General features: G+C 47.9%; 1 protein-coding gene across 1 annotated transcript; it reads right to left on the minus strand.

Moving 5' to 3' along the window:
• Positions 1-10,749: 10,749 nt before the first annotated feature.
• Positions 10,750-17,269, minus strand: KLF6 (KLF transcription factor 6). Its single transcript, XM_033102159.1, has 4 exons — positions 16,922-17,269; positions 13,621-14,194; positions 12,052-12,175; positions 10,750-11,645 (listed from the first exon to the last, which is right to left on the minus strand). Exons 1-4 carry the CDS (start codon positions 17,021-17,023, stop codon positions 11,594-11,596), a joined length of 852 nt encoding a protein of 283 aa, XP_032958050.1. The 5' UTR covers positions 17,024-17,269; the 3' UTR covers positions 10,750-11,593.
• Between the last annotated feature and the right edge of the window lie 1,432 nt (positions 17,270-18,701).

Raw genomic sequence — 18,701 nt, forward strand, 5'->3', positions numbered from 1 at the left:
GAGTGATCATTAAGCAACGGTGAATGCTATCTTCATGACATGAATATCTGATGAAGGAAACTGACAGCTTCTCCTGTGAGGCAGGAAGCAGAGGGCTGCTTCCATGGCCAATACTACAATCCTCATTTCGGACAGTTTTCAGTGTGGCTTGCCAAGGCGGGGATAGCCAAATGCAAGCGTGTCCATCCGACGGCCAAGGGCTCTCTGGTCATACTGAGAGCGACAGCAGTGTCTGAAAGTGCTGTCCTTGATTTTCTCTAATTGTTTCTCTCAGTCCTCTGCACCCACCTAACAATTTTATGAGGGCATTTTTAAATTATGCCTCCTGTTTTACAAAGAAGAAATCACAATAATAATAATACGAATCCGAGTGATATATGTCACCTGGCTTGACACCACGCCCCTAACAATAGCTCCACCCCAGGGTGACGGATGACAAGCTGAAAAAGAGGGAGGCAGCAGATCAGCACAATAGTGGAGCCTGGCTCTTGCAGCCGAAGCTGTTTTCCTGTGTCTTAGCTCCGGAGACCTGCAGACCAGACTCAGGGACGTCGGGTGACAGGTGCTCCTACCACAGAAGGGTAGAGTCCGTTGGCCAGAGTGGCTGAGCCAGTGATGGATGCAGCTGTGGGCCAGGCGTTCAGGTGCTAGTGCCTTTTATTTGTTGCTGTGATCTCCTGAAAGGACATTTCCCCGTGACTGGTCCCAAAAAATCGATTGAATGGGAAAGACTTGCTAAAAGTAATAATGATGACATGTGAGAAAAGCTTCTATTCAAGGGACTTGAGACCAAAACAGGCTGCCTCTAAGCTAGCCATTCAGAGAGAAGTGGATTGAGGCCTCATCTCCTACAGGTCTCTTGGCACCAGGGGCTTCACAGGGGATGGTCATAGAAGTCTCGTACTTCATATTTGCAGCAGCATCCGAGGGGGAGGGGATCCTGTCGCATAGAGAAATGGCTCAGAGCTCCAGCAGCTGGCAGGGTTATTCCGTTGCATGAGGGAAGGAGGCAGACTCAGTTTTCGTCTCAAACACTCACCCAATTGTGTTACCTTTAACTGGAAAAAGACTGTGCACTTTGCAATGGACTTCCTACAACAAGTATGTGATAAGCAGTGACAGCTTAATCATCCATTTGACCTGGAAGAAAAGACACCACCCTGAATGTAGTAAAATCAACATCAGATGGCTTTGAGCAAAAAGCAAGAAAAGGCAGCAAGCAGGTTGTAAGAAAGAAGGTTTGGGATTTGTAGACATTTTAACTAGTTGTCTGGGAACACCCAATGTATTCCTCACAGGCACAAGAATCGCATCCAGAACTGCAAAGGCTTAGCATTTGATCTGGAAGTACTATGTCAAAAGACTTGATGATTTAAGTGTAAGGACACGCACAGAACACGCCCCCAGAAAGTTTCACTTTCGTTTCCCCAGTAGCTCCCGTTGGAGGCGTGTGGCCCTTCCTGGAGCATTCAGTGTGTTTCTAGGAGGGAAAGAAAAGCCTTTTAATTAGTACCAAGTTGAAAGAAAGACACCTCAGTGGGTGATGCTGTCCCGATGGGGACAGGTCTTGCTAGCAAGGTACTATTCAGAACCCAGCTGACAGGTGCGTGCATTTCCCTCTAGTCACTAACGACTTTATCTTCAATGATTTTTCCACCTAAGATGAAAGGGGAGAAAGAAGGTATAAAACACAAAATGCACGTTGGCCTTTCTCAACCCCACCAGATGAAGGATGTCCCCGAGAGGTCTAACATTTTGGATCAGATGAGCTGATGGGTTTTGTGTAGAGATCATCCTTAGAATCAAGGGACACATGCTGTTGGCAGAAGGATGAAGTAGTGACGAGCAATCGTTCACTCATTTGCTCACTGAACAGGCATTTCTAGAACAGCCATGCTGGGAGCAGAGCAGTCTGAGAGGTGAAACCACAGAGGCACGATTCTTGGCCCAAAGGGACACCTCCTCCAGGAAGCCAGAGAGAAAGGTAAAGAAGCCCACAGGAAAGGCCGGTGGCCCCACTGAGGGGAGCAGAGAGGGACACCCCGGGAGGGACCATGGCCCTGCCTCACAGGTGTGGTTACTCATTTCTGAAATGCATTACCCCCGGGAGGGGGGGTGCCAGACATCCCCCCACCAAGGTTCAACCACCACAGAAAGAAAACAAGTTTCTTTGTGTATGGTTCAGACCCTTCCTGGGCACTCGGTGGTGGAAACTCCAGCTCTGCAGAGGTTAGGGCCGCATCTGCCAGTTACTCTGCAGGCGGAATTCCTGACAGCAAGGACATGGCCTGTGGCCAGAATGGAGGCCCTGGTGACCTGTTATGGGGCCTAGTGTAACATAAGTCAGAGGGGCTGTAAAGGGGCTGTGGGTGCACACGGCACACGCACGTACATCCTCATTCCTGTCAAAACCGGGAAGCAGTTAGAAGCACCGACTTGATGGAGTGTGATTGTGTGTGGTGGCCACACGCACACAAGCTTGGCTGTGACAGCGCTCGCTCTAATAGCCACGTGTTACAAGTCAGAAATAAAAGCCAACATCTCGCACTGAGTATCAGATAAGGCAAGCAGCAAGCAAAGGTTGGAGCCCAGGGCAGGAGACTCCTGTGGTATGGCACGGTATAGTGTGGCATGGCGTGGCGCGGCGTGGCATGGAGTGGCATAGCGTGGAATGGCCGGGGAGGCTGGCAGGGGAGGTCGGCAGGGGAGGTCAGTATATAAGCTGAGGCTTGAAGACAATGTCCCAATTCAGGTATTGTGCTACTCTGGTGGCCTCCTGGGCTCCTAGCAGGGCACCCATCACCTCATCAACACTTGCTAACTTTCAGAAAATGAGTGAATGAATGAATGAATGAATGAATGAATGATCTTTGCCCTCATATCCTCTACCGCTGGCTCATGTGGCGTTCCACTGTGGGCAGGATGAGAAGGTGAGTGTGAGCCTGACCAGAAGGTGATGGAATACAGATGTGGTTCTGCTACGCTGTATACAGGCACACCTGCTACCTCTGTAGCATCTAATTCGAGAAATTAATGAGATGGCTAATCCTGACCGATCACGAAAGTGGAGATACGGGCTGGCTCGCATTTCTGGCTCTGCGATGCACTGACTGTCCGTTACTTGCCTGCTCCTCAGGTTTGCTCCCTGCAAAACGAGATGACAGTAGCTATTCTGCTAACCACAGGGCGGTCACTCCTCTGTCAGCTTTGTCACTCAGAATGGTCGCCGCATCAGAATCAACTTGAGTGCTTACTTGTTGGGAAAAAAAAAAGGCCAGGGAGACCATTTTACAAACAACACCAAAGCAACAACAATACCACAAAAAACCTCTGCAAATATATACCATTGTATTTCCGCTAAGGGTAATGAAGGCATAGGATAAATGCGTGTTCGTGGGAGTTACACACATAAGAACACAGGTGGTGAAAATAACACACAAGCAAACCAACAAACATCAGTTAAGTAAAGATTAAACAGAGTAAAGGAAATAAACCAATAAATATATCTGAAGGTGAGCATAGGAATTTTAAGTAGGTACATGTATGCCATTTGAAGTAGCATGCAGGCTGGCACTTTGTGATGTCTGAGGTGTGCCATGCACATAATCCCTTTCCTAAGTTAAATAATGAAGTCATTCCAGGGGACCATGATGAGACGTCTGTCCAGTAGTAGCTTCAGCTTCCTCCACCTGATTCAGGAGAGCTGGACCAGTCTCAGGATGCATAGCCACTCATGAAAACAGCACAAAATTGGGACTTCAAGTTCTTTGTCATTTGTCAAAAACATTGTGAATTCAAATCTTTGAATCTGTTGGTCAATTCAGTGCTGCCATTGGTTAGCACGTTCATGGCTTTGACAGGAAAGAAGACTTACTCAAAGACTTGCAGAACTTCCTTCCTGTGAGATTTCAGTAGTATACCAAGTATTGCAAGAGGAAACGACTTTATTGATCATAAAAATACAGCATCAAGTCTAAGGTTGTCCTTCACTCAATTTACTGGAAAATTATGTTGTAGAAACTAAACATGAGTGAACTTTTCCTAATGCTAATTTTTAAAAATTCTATTTTTAAAGAAATTTAATGAAAACAACAAGAATTATTTTGCTGACGGAGAAATATCCAGCACACAAAGACAATGATGACCCACTGTGCGGATCCCTGCATACATTCTCTCTCATCTTCCAACACCCCCAAAGCATTCCCATTGTTTCTGTTTTGGAGATGAGAGAAACAAAGTTGACAGGGTTGAAGTCACCACCACAAACCCAAGAATCAGTGATTCTTCCACTTGTCAGTTCCCTGTGGGAAGGCTGCTGAGGACATGATAGGCAAATGCCCAGTCTTGATTGGCAACTATAACTCCTGGAATGCCCTTAAAAAGGCAATAACTCTGAGCTCGTGTTATCATTAAAAGCTTCCAGGTGAAGTCACAGCTTAAAGAAAGGGCTGCAGGTGTTTGAGCGACAGCTTCACCACATGCTCACACCATTGTCTGACTTCTGGGTACCATTGCAGCTGGTCACTAGAACATCTGGATCACGTAAGTGCAGGAAGCTCAGGGGGTGGGTCATGATTGATTTAGGGTGAACCAGAAGCTGTTGGTGTGCCTTCCTCTCTTAAACCCCATGAGCAGTTCTCGTCAGAAGGGGACCGGGGCCTGCTCCCCTGGTTCCCTCCTGTCGACATACTGGAAGCTCAAGTGTGTGGTATCACAAGGTGGAGAAAAAGAAAGGAGGTATGTCCCCTGGGACCCTCCTCATGTGATGGGATTCCACTCAGCAAAGGTCCCGGTCATCCTCCTTACCGCACCTCAGTTCAGACCATTCAGATCCAAGGGGTACCCCTGGGGCAACCTCACAAATGCTGGCCTTTCTGTGGCCTCTTGCCCCACAAGTCCTCCAGTCTTCTGAGAGAGCATGAGGACGAAGCGATATTTAAAATCAGGTCTTCAAGGTTCAGGATTTTAAATCTGTAGTGAACACTAATGTTTTCTTAAATTTACTTGACTTAAATAATTTATATATCTGACTTTTGCCCAAAGGCAATTTTACCATGAAGAGTTAAATTTTTACGGTTAAAACACACACACACACACACACACACACACACACATCTCATGGTAGGCAGGCTTGCTCTGGTTTTTGAGATTGTAAATAAATGACCGATTGTGGGGAGGATGGTAAAGTGTACAAGTGAAGGCGGGGGTGATAGAGTCGAATTTTTCACATTCCCGGCTGAAAGGGCATCTGGGCACACTGCCATCACTGCCATCTTACCTGTCCCACGTGCCAGCGCACTCTCATGCCCTCATCAACACAAACAGAACAATGCCACCCAGCAATGCCACCCGCTTCTACCATGGGTGAGGTAGCAATGCCAGAGCCTGTCATTACTGCCTATGGTGCACACCTGCAAGGAAGTCTTGCACAGCCGAAGTGACATGTGGTAATGTGAGCCTGAGCATTGGAGGGAGCAGAGCCCTGCCTGGCTGCCACATGCCAGTCACAGCCTAACGTGCTCGGGCATCCACACGTACAAAGCTTCAGAAAGAGCTGGTATGTGGCACAGGCAGTTACCCATTATCTAAGTAGCTGAGCTTTTTAAAACGTTAGTAATTGTTCAAGGCGGCTTTGAATCGGGGGCTGTTCATTTAAGGGAGAATCCCAGACTGTGTAGTATCTTTTTTTTTTTTTTTTTTTTTTTTTTTGCACAGGTTACATAAAGGGAAGTTAGTGCAAGTCTTAGCCACCCATTTGGAGGGACTCGGTGACAGTGGACATTCTGGGTAAATCTGTTACTGAAAATTCTTCGGTGACTGCTCAGCCCAGCGTGGCTCCTATCAGGACATGTGGTACCCAGATTCCTTGTTCTCTTTGTCTCCTTTCATTCACAGACATTTAGAGAATTCTCATTAAAATTACTTAGAGTGAAACAGGGAACATGTTATAAAATAAATCTAGTTAAATACACTTTGTTGTATTGCCTCATTTGTGTGATGCATGGACCTAATTTTCCTCTCTTTGTGTCTTAACTACGTACATTAGATGATGCTTGCCAATTAATGCAGGATGTCACATCCCCAATTGCTTTCTCTATCTTCTTAAACATTAAAAATAAATACATGCCATCTGTCTCATATCTTGAAAGCAATTCAAAATGGTTACTTTGTTTGCTCAGGATTACAGCAGTTTATAGCTTTAGTGCTTCTGAATTGTAAGAAAGTCCTGTCTCCATTTCATAAACGTAACTTCATTTTAAGGTGAATCCGACAGAAGGAGCAGAAAGCTCTCATGGGGACTTGGGAGAGACAGAAAGCAGTGTTGGGTGGGGATTAAAACCTTGGTCTTTTCTTTGGCATTTGAGAGCCCTGGACTGGATAGTTAGCCTGTGGCTTCCTAGCTGAGCGTTCCTGGGAGAGCTGCTTAAATTCTGAAGCCTCAGTATTCCTCCGCTGGGAAGTGGGGCTGGTGCCTACTGTGTGGAGAACTACAGGACACACACACACACACACACACACACACACACACACACGTGACATGTTGCATACCTAATGCCTGCTGAAGGCACAAGAAGTAGTAGGTACATCTTTGTCATCACCCAATTTTGGAGAGGGATAATTCGGGGTGGGGGGAGGTTGTTAAAAAATAGCTTGTCGAGGCATAAAGTTAGAACCCTAGAAAGGAGGCACATACGAAAGCCACTTTGCTTCTCCATAGCAACCACAACACAAAGGTAAACAACATGAGGGCAGTCACCTCTGCTGCTGTCTGGGCACACAGGTCAGCCTGGGCATGCAAATAAGATGGGTGGACGGGGGGGCTTGAGAGGCTTGGATCTGCAGTGCCTACGATGACACTTCTCAAGGAGACTTGTTTGTTTGTTTTTGAAATTTAAAAAAATGGTGTGCTATCAAGCACCAAATGCCTGAATAACGTAACTATAATTAAAGGGGCAAAGGGCAATTTGAGAACATTCTGTTTTCCATTCTAAGTCAGAGCAATTTTCTCAACAATACTTTCCACTGCAGCACGAGAGAAAGCTTTCTAGATCTGAGCCGAGCATTCTGCAGAGGGTGAACCTGTAATTTGAAGTCCACGCAGTACTCACCACAGAATTGCAGTGCTCTATAAAATGCTACTACATGTGACCTCGCCCAAAATACTTCAGCAATAAGAAAATGGAGGTCCAGCGTAGCTCAGCATATTGTCCAAGAGTACACAGCTAGCTAGGACGGGAATGTTTCCTTTCTTTGAGCTAGGTCTCAAAAAATTTGTGAAGCAGACTGAAATTTTTTATACTTCTATAAATATGCTGGGTTTACAGCTCATTCCTTGCACAACAGTCCTCCTAACGGCCTTATTTGAACATAACTGAGCTGTTCAGCAATCTTCACATGACAGAGTGGTCAAGTCTTACCAGTAGCCGAGAATGCATTATCAAGCCTTTATTTAGCCATAGAGTCGGGGCGCTCCAACTGTTAGTCGTCTTGACAGCACCCCCGAGTCCTGGCCAGAACTTCATCTGCTTCCTGCACCCTCCCACGCCACAAGTCCTCCCAAATGCCTGATATTTTTACTGCAGTTCTAGAAAGAAAATTACTGAACATTCCTAATCTGGGGATGCATTTAAAATTCCCCTCCCTAATTATGAAATCAAAAGCAAGTAGCGTAAACTCCGTACAGCTAGCAAAATGAAAATCTGCTGTGAAGAGAAGTCATGAGCACTGAGAGCCACTGAAGTTCAAGAACTTCCTTGGTTAAACTAAGAACAACGTTAAGATCTTTCCCATGGATATTTCCAGTCTTACTGCCCCTTCTAGAAAGCACACTGGTTTTCCCTATCATTACTGATTAGCTTAACATGGCCTGAAAATGGACTCACAGATGGACCAGTTTCTACTAATCACACAGTAAAACTGAGACCAAGCTCTGATGCTCCTCACACGCAACACTTCTCAAAACCAAAAGTAGACTATTTACTGTCAAGCTTGATACTGAGCGTATCCCATTGGCAATAAATTAAATAAACAAACCAACAAAAAATAAATCACGTGATCACAAAAACAATCTCTTACTTTCTGCCCTGTTTTCCTGAGCTAACCAGAGAAGGTGTGTGTGTGGGTGGGGGACGGAGGGGTAGGGTAGGTTGAAGGCCCAGGGAACGGCTTTCCTCTGTCATTTTCACTTTCCTCAGTGCCATCTCAGCAAGGTGTGTGGGCCAGGTCAGAGAAGGCTGGCCCTGCTCCACCTGGTCCCTGGAACAGGGCTGCTGCTGCCAGGGCAGGGGGAAAGGAGGCATTCTGGTCTGTCAGTGTGCAGATGTCTTTGCAGCGTACCCCCTGGCTGGAGTGACAGGAAGATAAAACATAGCATGTGTTTCCTACTGTGCCTTGCTTTCATTTGTGTCCAGAGAAAGGGGTTCACTGCATTTCAGGGGGAACATCAGCCTCCTCTCTGCACATTCGCTCCCAGGGTAGGCTGTGAAGCTGAAAGGAAGGGATGAGGCAGGCAAGTGGCTTCTGGGGTTGCCCAAAGAGGAGCTGGGGTGATTAACAGAGTAGGAATTTGTTTCAACATTCATCCCTCCAGAAAAAACCAACCAGAGTCAAGATGCTGATAAGAATTCTTTTATGTTATTCCAATAAAAAATACATTCATACAGAAATATAACAATCTTGCAAAAAACAATTTCAAATAAAATCTTGTAAAACAAAATTTTACAAAAATCTTACAAAGATTCTTTAGATAACAGGGTGCTTCAAAAAAAAAGAAATTTCACTAATAGAAATTGTTTTTAATGTCAAGCAAAAAGTTTCTGCTTGATTGAGGCTCAGTTATCACCTGAACAGAATGTAATTCTTTATGTACTTGCTTATTATGAAAATCACAAGCATTGACATACATGGCACCCAGCCCCACCCAAAGAACTCCATGGTGTTTCAGAAGTGAGACAAGCCAGTGCAAGTTTTTTTTTTTTTTTTCCTTTGTCTTTTGTTTACCTTCTTGCTTAATGGAATTGTTATGGCTAAGCACACAGCAGGGCCAAAAAAGGAGTTTTCCAAAATCCTGCAAATCAAGTGCCTGGATTTTGAATTGCCAAAAGTGCATTTTCCCCCTCAGCAAAATGAAATGAGTTCTTTAGGTAAGTGTATTATTCATCAGCCCAGATAAAAAACCAGTTATGCGAGCTTTCAGCATTGCTCATTTCCAGGAAGATCAAACAAAATACCAGCTCAGCCAGACTCGTGTGTGTGTATATATATGTGTGTGCGTAGAGATATATACATATCTCTACGCACGCAACACACACACACACACACACACACACCTATATATATATACATACATACATATATAAGGAAAAAGTCACACCCACAAGCCAGCAGCTGGATGGAATATCAGCCGTCCACTCTGTGGTGTGCCAATTTGGGGAAATTACTCGTTGGAAAAACTGGAAGAATCTATGTGCTGGAAAAAATATCTTCATCTGCATAAAAAGTGTTCTAAAAAAAAAATCCCTGTGATTAGCTGACTCTTAGGTTAGATCTTATAAGGCTGAAATTCAAAATCAAAACCTTAGTGTGTCTGAGACCAGCTAGTGGGCTAGCATTCTGTTCGTGCCACTTTTGAATGGCTGACAGTACCCTGTCCAGGCCTGCCAGTAACGGTGAGCAGTCAGCAGTCTGGAAGAGTCCTGCCAAGAGTCTGTAGCAGATCATTAAATTAAAGATAAAGCCTTTATAAAAGTTAGATAATAGTTTTCATTTTTACCTCCTTTATGGCCATTTTGAAATATCTCTTCACAGGCTGTGGAATTTTCTAGCTAAACATCTAATTTCTCCTTAAAAAAATATTTATATATTATATATATGTGTATATATACATATATATATACACACACACACATACTATACACACAAATATACATACACACGAATTCTGCCCACTTTTTAAAAAAGTAATATACTTTCTGTGTTACGAACAAATAGCTAGATAGACATGTGAAACTCGTGCCTTTTAAGCAAATACATTAACATTGTTTTTTATACTTCTGTATCTTTAATATGTGTGAGAACAGTACATATCAAGTACAGCCGGTGTGTGGTCTATACAGTTGTTGTGCAAAGTCTATAAGAAAGTGTCACGGTGGCAGAAACGGTCAGTTTCCAATTCTCATGTGTTTTCCACTTTAACACTGACAGTCAAGTTGTTGAAAACATTGAGTCAATACTGACTTGTGTGGGGCGTTTTCATCTATTTGTCTCTGTGAGGGAGGGCCTTGAAGAGATTTTTGTTTCTGTCTTTTACATTGATACAGTACAACGCCAGGTGAAAAAAGAGCCTTAATGAAGCATGCGTCACCGAAAGCCCTGTATGAGACCCCGTGGGAGGGGTCACGCGCATAAGGCACCATTATTAAGATCTGCAGTGCATTAACAGCTAGAAAACCAGAAATTAGTCCTCAAGGCATAAATAAGAGAAACTTAGCTGCATGAGAAAACAGTTTCTAAGCTTTAGTGGTTTTGTCCACCGAACTGAGAAAAATTGTAGGTCCTCAGTCTATCGTAACGTTAGACCAGCCATTCCCAGCCTTTGCGGTCTTGACACTCAATGTCTCGAACGGCACCACGAAATTCTCCAAAGGTCATTCAACTTCAGTATCATTTTGACAAATAACCTATGCTGCACCCTGCCTTTCTGGAAGGGGAGTGTCACAAAATTGAAGGGGGAAAGGATTGTGTATTGCCCAGACGGCTCGGGGTTACTGAATTCCACAAATTGTATCTTAGCTGCTTAGTAACTGGAATCAAAGTTGTAGTCCTGATTTAAAAATGGAAAAGCAGAAATTTCCCTAGACCATGCATTAGTTTTGTCTTATAAGGAAAGGTTACCATTGTGTTCTATTTGTAAATACACAGCTTATACAATGGGTAACAAATGAGCTCTGTTGTAGCCAAACAAGCTACTCAACACATTGCACATTTCATAGCTGCACCAGACACCAAAGTTCCTCGCACACAGGGTAGGGCTCCCCCTCCCCACACCCACTCACCACGCAGGGTCCTGACTGCCCACTCCCGCCCTCCACGGTTTCCCTTTTTTCTTTTTTTTTCCCCCTAAGGCGCAGACACCCTCCCCATGCCCCCACCCTCCAGGAAACGATTGGTGGTCATCTCATCTCATGGTATACTCAGCACACACAAAACATTCAAACTCCATGTTTTCTGTCTCGTGCAGTCTGGCCCCTGCACAGGAAACACTGCTTCATCACACAGTCTGTACTAAATCCCTTCACATTCAGCCAACCCAACCATTAACATTCTCAGTGCACATGCTCACGGCAGGCTTAGGGACCACTCAGAAGACAGGTACCGGTGGCAAGCCCAGGGCCACCCAAACACCACACACCACGGGCGCTCTGTCGCTTCTGACATGACTTTTTTTGCCCTCAAAAGACCTTCCAAGGAGAGGTCCTGGAGGCAACTGGGTGGGGTGCAAAGTGGCATGCTTCGGCTGGAACACGCACCCTCCTTCCACGGCCATCTTTCAGCCTGGAAGCCGTTTTAGCCGCAGGATTCGCACTCTGCTCCCTCAGAGGTGCCTTTTCATGTGCAGGGCCAGGTGGTCGGACCTGGAGAAACACCTGCAGAGCGAATGGCCAGCAGAGAATTAGGTGTCCAGGCCTGGCTGGGTTAAGACCTCCCGCCCTGCACGCCCCACCCAGCCCCTCTGGAAGGGAAGCTGGCAATCCACTGAGTCATCACAACTCATGTTCGGGGGCGAGATATGACAACAGATAGGGATATAAATTAAAGAGGTCTGCATTCAGCTCTTTGAAGCATCAGGCAGGACCTTACTGCCCAGTTTTCAGATTCAGAAGCTGTTGAAGGCCTATCTTTGGAAAATAGGAACAAAGTCACTCTAGTTTCATGCACACATGACACAGAGCTTCCTAACGTGGACAGTTAGCAAGTCCCAGGCTAAACAAAGCTGACACGGACAGGAAACTGCCAGCCCACTCCATGGTGGGATGGCATTCAACCACGTACCTGTCACAGTGAGAACATTTAAAAGGCTTGGCACCCGTGTGCTTTCTGAAGTGTCTGGTTAACTCATCGCTTCTTGCAAAACGCCACTCACACCCTTCCCAGGAGCATCTGTAAGGCTTTTCTCCTGGGGAGAGAGCACACGACAAGCACGCCATGATTTCACGGAACAGGGAGGAAAGGGGCCCTGCTCCAACAACACGTGGTGAAAGTCAACTCTAGCAAGCCAGGGGCTGGTCCAGCAGCCTCAGGAATCCCTCCACACCTCAATCAGGGACAGCAGCTGGCGCTCATAAGGTGACATGCAGGAGCTCTGTCCTGACCTCGCCTCGGGCCCCCACGGGCTGCGGAAGGGACCAGGGCCCACATGGCCATCATCAGTTAACAGGCAAGAGGACAATTCCTCAGACGGGAGAAATACTTGGGAGGTGATGTGTCAGCCCACTGGACCCACAGCCTCCCGAGGACAGGATTTTATTGCTTTCTCCATGGAAACGGTTTCTCCCAAGCACTTATTTTGTTCCTTACTCACTTCCCTGTGGAACAAGCTTTGTTGTTTCCTCCGAGAAACTACATTTCTCCAGAACTGAAGTCATGAGTTTCTGGGAAACCCCATCCAGGGCCTTCAAAGAATTTTCTAAATGGCAATCAAATAACCAAGTCAGCTTTGTTCCTTGGTCAGATTATAAATACAAATTCAGTAAAAGTGCTACCCGAGGCTATTAAACATTTTGTCAAAGGCAGTCCTAGAACGTGCTGTTGGGAAGGGCCGGGACCTGCTTCCAGGGCACCTGGGTCCTGATCCCCGCTCTGCTGTAAGCATTTTGGGGACCCCAATCGAGGGCTCGGCCATCTCCTCTCATTGTTGGCAAGAGGAGAGTTTGAATGACTTGATCTCTAAGATCATTCCAGTTCTAAAATTTCTGTGACTCATCATCCGTTACCCTAGAGACTATCATGGTAATTTTAAATGAAACTTTCATCAAGGTTGGGGTATTTCATTAAGAAGTTTGTTTTGTTTGTTTGTGGATTCTTAAAATTGGCATCAGGAAACAAAGGCAGCATGATCCATGGAGAAATTCCCAGTAAGTCCCCACTGGTCAATACTGCTTCATACGGGGCCCGTGGTCAAGCCCGGTCCTCACGTCACCATTGACACCAGCATGCCCCATGCTGCCCAGCCACCCTCACCCCTGATCCTTGAGTTTCACTTCAAAAATGAGAGGCGACTCCATGTCATATTGTCTTGTCGTAGACACTTGCAGACCGCACACAAAGGGCCCTGACACCCGGGGTGGTCGGAGTGGGTGGGAGGGAGGGTGGGTGGAGATGGAGAAGAGATTTACCTCTTGTCTGTTTATTCTGAAAGTGGCAACCATTCATCGGGCACATGTCCAGTCTTTCACCTCCTACTCTGTCTTCCCCAGAGACCCAACTCTTTGGGGAAAGAATGAGGTGAGGATGTGTCTGCTCTGACAGCCTTCTGCGGAGCCCGGCCCCCTCCCAGGGCTGGTGCAATAATTCAGTGGCGCCCACCAGCGGCCCACCTCCCGGGTCGCAGGAGGGACTGACCTGTGTGAGTGCGCTGATGTGCTTTCAAGTGGGAGCTTTTGGTGTAAACTTTTCTGCAGCCATTAAAGTGGCAGCGATGCACCCTCCTCCGGCCATCTGGGGAGGCATCCCCACTGCCCTTGTCACCGGGCTTCCCAGAAGTCCCACTGCGTATCTTCCCAGGAGGGTGTGGCTCACTGGGCGCGCAGCCCCACAGGTGAGAGGGGTCTCTGCTGAGTTCTGGAGAAGAAGGGGGTGTGGAAGTGACAGAGGAGCTCAGGTTCCCCGAGGTGACCAGCACTTCGCTGATGGGGTCGGAGGTGAACTTGGAAGTGGGCGAGAGCTCCTCGGAGCTGTCGGAGGACTCACTGCTCAGGTCAGAGTTCAAGCTGTTGGTCTCCAGGTTGTAACCAAAGCCAGGGCTGTTGAGAGCGTCCTCTGGGGGACTGGAGGAAACCTGCACTTCGGGGTCCTCCTTTTTCTCCCGAGCCAGGATGATTTTGGTCCACAGATCTTCCTGGCTGTCGAACTTGATTTCGGAGGCTGACACATAGCAGGGCTCACTCTGGAGGTAACGTTCCAACTCCAGGCAGGTCTATGAGAAAGGAACCACGAGAAGGCATGTGATTATGACAACCAAAAACAGAACCAAAAGCACATATCCAAAAACATGCAGGGATGGAGGACAAACAGACTGTGGCCATGTCACTCTAGGAACTGTGTCTTCAGGAGAGTGAGAGGAAAGCTGCTTCTAGGAATGCCTACGAATTCAGAAGAAACACACGAGGGAAAACCTCTCCTGGCTGCCCCACATTGGACCCAAGGCCACGCTGACTGATAGCCACTGTCTGTTATAGTTGCCAGTATTGACGTTCCTCATGAGTTTCTGTGAACCACACAGACAATCAGCCTCAAACACACCCCGACAGGTGTAGCCAGATTATCTGACAGTCTGGAGAACCATGTGCACTAAGAAAAGCCCCAGCCATCCTCCTTTCACAAGCACGAGGCAGAGAGGCTGCACTGCACGCAATGTAAGGTGTTCTGACATTGCACGTGTCCCCTTTGCAGACACAACTGACAGCACAGGGCCACACCAGCAAGCAGACAGCTAGCTGATGGGCTATATTCAGGGACATCAATGGAGCTGCACAGAAACCACCCATTTCCTGCGTAGCCCAGACCTAGTAGGCTTTCAAAGAATGCCATTCCCAAGTGCAGGGCCATGCGCACACACAACTTTAATGACTTGCACAGTGGTGAGAGAAAAACAAGAGCTTCCACAGCAGAGTGGAGACATCATTCCACAATGGCCATCTGCTGTGGAAAAGGATGCAGGACGGGAAATTCCTCCAGGCCCTGCTGGGAGTGCCACAATGGACAAGAACTTTATCTACTGGCCAAGAGTACAACTGTATGAGTCATCACTCTATTTCTTTCACGCAATGCCAGAGGAGACTTCCTTTTGAAATTCTGAGCAGCAGCCAAAAAGGACTCGGTTCAAATATACATGCAATGTGTCATGGACAGGGTGTCCCTCCCCAGACCCACAACCGACCTTTCAAGAAGCTACCACTGCCGAGAGACCAGCATCCCCTCTCACCACCATCTCAAACTTTCTAGCCACTGGAAAAGAAAAGTGGTAGGACACATTTTAGGATTACACTATAGCTGCCCTGATCTTCACTGGGATCAAGTGCCCGTGTGGCCATCTAAGGTTGCCTATACGACCGCAATTCTACAGATCTCCATTTCTACAGCACACTCTGCTCTTTGTGGCAAATCTTCAGGACTAGCCAAGCCTGCCCAGAGGGCTTGTGCTGGCTCCCTCAGCTCCCTCAGTAACGTGCTCTGCTATCATAATATAGCACATACCCTTCCCCCTGCCACAGACTCCTCACAGCAAGCATGAGCAAGCAAAGGGGGAAAAACAACCATTGTTTTCTCTCTACCCCTAAAATTACACGTCTGGGTTACAACACACACTAGAGTGTTCTGAGGAGAGCCGGCTAGATATTTTACTGATGTTCCAAAGGAAAACGAAAGCACATTTATTGAGATCTTGTTAAACTTTAATAATCTGGCTGATTTAAAATCTCCATTATGCTGATGAGCACTGGGGACCAAGAGGAAGCTCTCAGAGACTTTAAAAGCCTCAGAAGGCAAAGGGGAGCTCGGCCTGGCTTGTGGCCCAAATCCCAAAAGCCCGAAGGAAACTACTTAGATCAATTTCAATCACGTCCTAGGGAGCAGCTTCTTAAGGAGGAAAAGGGGGAGGGGAAAGGCAGGCAGGGCCGAGCAGCGAACAATTAAGCAGCAAGGAAGGTGGCCACAGTTCGCGTCTCATCCCTCCTAAAAGCATTCTCAGCTTTGAAACCCACAGAATATAGTTGATCAGCTAATTCACTCTGTGACAAAAAGCAAACAGTCTTGCAGGGCAGACAGCCCCAAGACCTTCTTCTATCTTTTTAAATACAATGGGACAAGTGTCAGAATCTCTCTCCCTTCAAGCGATCCTAACGAATTAGAAGGGGGAAAAATTAAGTTTCATAATTGTCCAATGCCAAAAACTCCAGTTTCACTAAAATATGCCAGAAATCGAGGTTCAGACTGGAACCAATTCGGAAAGGCTCACTGTCATATGACTGATAAGTCACTGGTTGTGCAAACATTGTTGGGTTTTTTTTTCCTGTTGTTGTTTTTTTCCTGGTCAACAGAAGAAGGTAAGAAAACCAAGGCAGATGAAGTCAAATGTTAAGGATTCCTAAGAAGCAACTGGAAATGGCCTGGTAGAGAAAAGGAGCTGGTGGATGTTTTGCTGGTGACATTTTTAATTTAGGAAAAAAAACTCTATTTAGAAACGCCAAAAAGGAAAACAAAAACAAATCCCTTAAAAAAAAATACCCTTGGCATCCACGCAAGTTCATATGACACGTTCCAGCTGTGGAGTCTGGAGCTGGTACAAGCACCAAACTTCTGCCAAGGGCTCGGGCCGGCATCAGGCCGCGGAGCTGGGTCTGCCCTCCGTTCAGAAGCCCCAGAAATAGGCAAAAGCACTCGGAGCGACGAAGCGCTGCTGCGCCCCACGCAAATGACAACTCCGCTGCACGCTGGAAAAGGCCCTTTTAAAGTGCCTACCGCACCGGAGACAGCATAAGTACGATTTAAGACGAATTATTTTAAATTAAAAAAAAATTTACCCAAACTATAAAAAAAAGAAGAAAAGGAAATGCGCCTCCAACCACACACGGTCCTGTCCGTGCTTGCATGCACTCCCTCCGCGGCGCACTGGGGCATCTGGCACAAGACAATTCCTATTTACCTGTTGCCAATATTCCTCCAGGGAGGGCAGCGCTGAGAAGTACCCGGTCTCGTGCACAATCTGGAGTTCCTGGAAGATGCTGCACATTGGGAGTACATCCATGTCGGGTTGGAAAAGACAGTCCCCGCTGTTGTACCAACAGGGAGGAGTGCGGTCTGGAGTCAGGAGCGCAGCGGCCGTGCCTGCAGCGCCGGGAAAGTTTCATGCAAACTCAGTGCACAGCAATTAGGAGCCGCGGGTTCGGATCCTACCGGAGCCCAGAGACGCGCTCGCGAGCCCACACAATATTTGCAAACACCGGACTGACTGCAAACGTAACCCCTGCAAAACTTCCTATTCAAACCTCTGCTGCCAGCTCCCCTCCTCCCCGCTTGGCTCCCCCCACTCCCTCCCCCCACGTGACTCCCACGGACCGCCCCGCGCACCGCCCAATCACGCCGCGCCCGGCCCGGGGGCTGCACGCCGATGATGTCAGCTGCGGCCAATGGCGGGCGACGGCTCACCGCGGCCCCGCCTGGCGTGACCGATCCTCTCCATCACGGCCTTCTCCATTGGCCCAATTCGAACTTCGGGCGGCTCTGATTGGAAGGAGACCTCGCAGGCTATTTTTAGCAGGCTATTTAAGGCCCGGGCCACCTCGCGCCGGAGGAGTCGGTGCTGGGAGGTGCGCGGCCGAGCGGCTCAGTGCTCCGGCTGCCGGTCCGAGGGAGCCGGTCCCCTCGTCGTCCCAGTCCCGTCCCCGTCACCCGGGCCGGTCACCGATCATCCTGGCCCTCGTCACTCAAGCCCGTCCTGGTTACCCGGTCCGCATCCCGTCACCCCGGTCCCCGACCCCTGACCCAGGCCAAGCAGCTCCGTGACCCGCGGCAGGGCTGAGGGGAGCCAGGCGGGTCCTTGTCACCGGCTCGTCCCTGCCCCCCTCTTCCCTGTCTCACTCTGTCCAGCCTCCGGCTGTTCAGCTTTCCTTCGTCCTCGCTGTGCTCCGCCCTCTGTCCCTCCTCCTCCGACCTCGGGACGCCCAGCCCCTCTCTATCTGCCCTCCACCGTCCTCTATCCCCTTTGTCTTTCCTCTACCTCCCTTTATCTTCCCCTTCTACCGCCTCTATCCCCCTTTCCCCACTTCCATCCCCCAGTGTCCTCCATCTCTCTCCCTGTGCCCCTCCATCCCCCTCAGCGCTCAGGCCCAAAGCTGTCACTTGGGGGGGACAGAACAGCCACACTGGGATGGTAAGGGGCAGGAAAGCCTGCAGGGAGGATCCGTGCACGGAGTGGTTGGGGGGTTCTGTGAGTCCCAGGTCCGTGCCCCTCAAGGGCAGGGGACACACCTGGGGGATACACCTGTGAGCCCAGGTATCTGCCTAACCTTCAGGAAAAGGGTCAGCAGGGCTTAGAAGACCTGCGTTGGATCTGCTGGCTATTGAGGGGGATACTTCAGGATAAAGTGTGGATTTTACCCTCTGGTTCTGTGGGAATGAATTCTGCCTTTAAAAAGGAGGCGCCCTACGACTGGTTTTCAGTAGAGTCTGGGACTAGAATAGCATCCACACCAGCTGTGAACTTGTTAGAAATGTAATTTCCAGGGCTAGGGGCCCCAAAACCTACAGAATCAGAAGCTGGAGGCTAGGGGACTGTCCCAGACATTGTGTTTGAAGAAGCCCCCCAGGGGAATCTGTTGCCCACTCCAGTTTGCGAACCTTAACTTAAAATGCCCTTTGACTTGCCAACCAAGCAACAGCCCACATTCTAAGAAGACGCAGCCTACTTCTAATTGGGAGAAATC

Source organism: Rhinolophus ferrumequinum, unplaced genomic scaffold (genome assembly GCF_004115265.2).
Source record: "Rhinolophus ferrumequinum isolate MPI-CBG mRhiFer1 unplaced genomic scaffold, mRhiFer1_v1.p scaffold_109_arrow_ctg1, whole genome shotgun sequence".
Classification (NCBI taxonomy): domain Eukaryota; kingdom Metazoa; phylum Chordata; class Mammalia; order Chiroptera; family Rhinolophidae; genus Rhinolophus; species Rhinolophus ferrumequinum.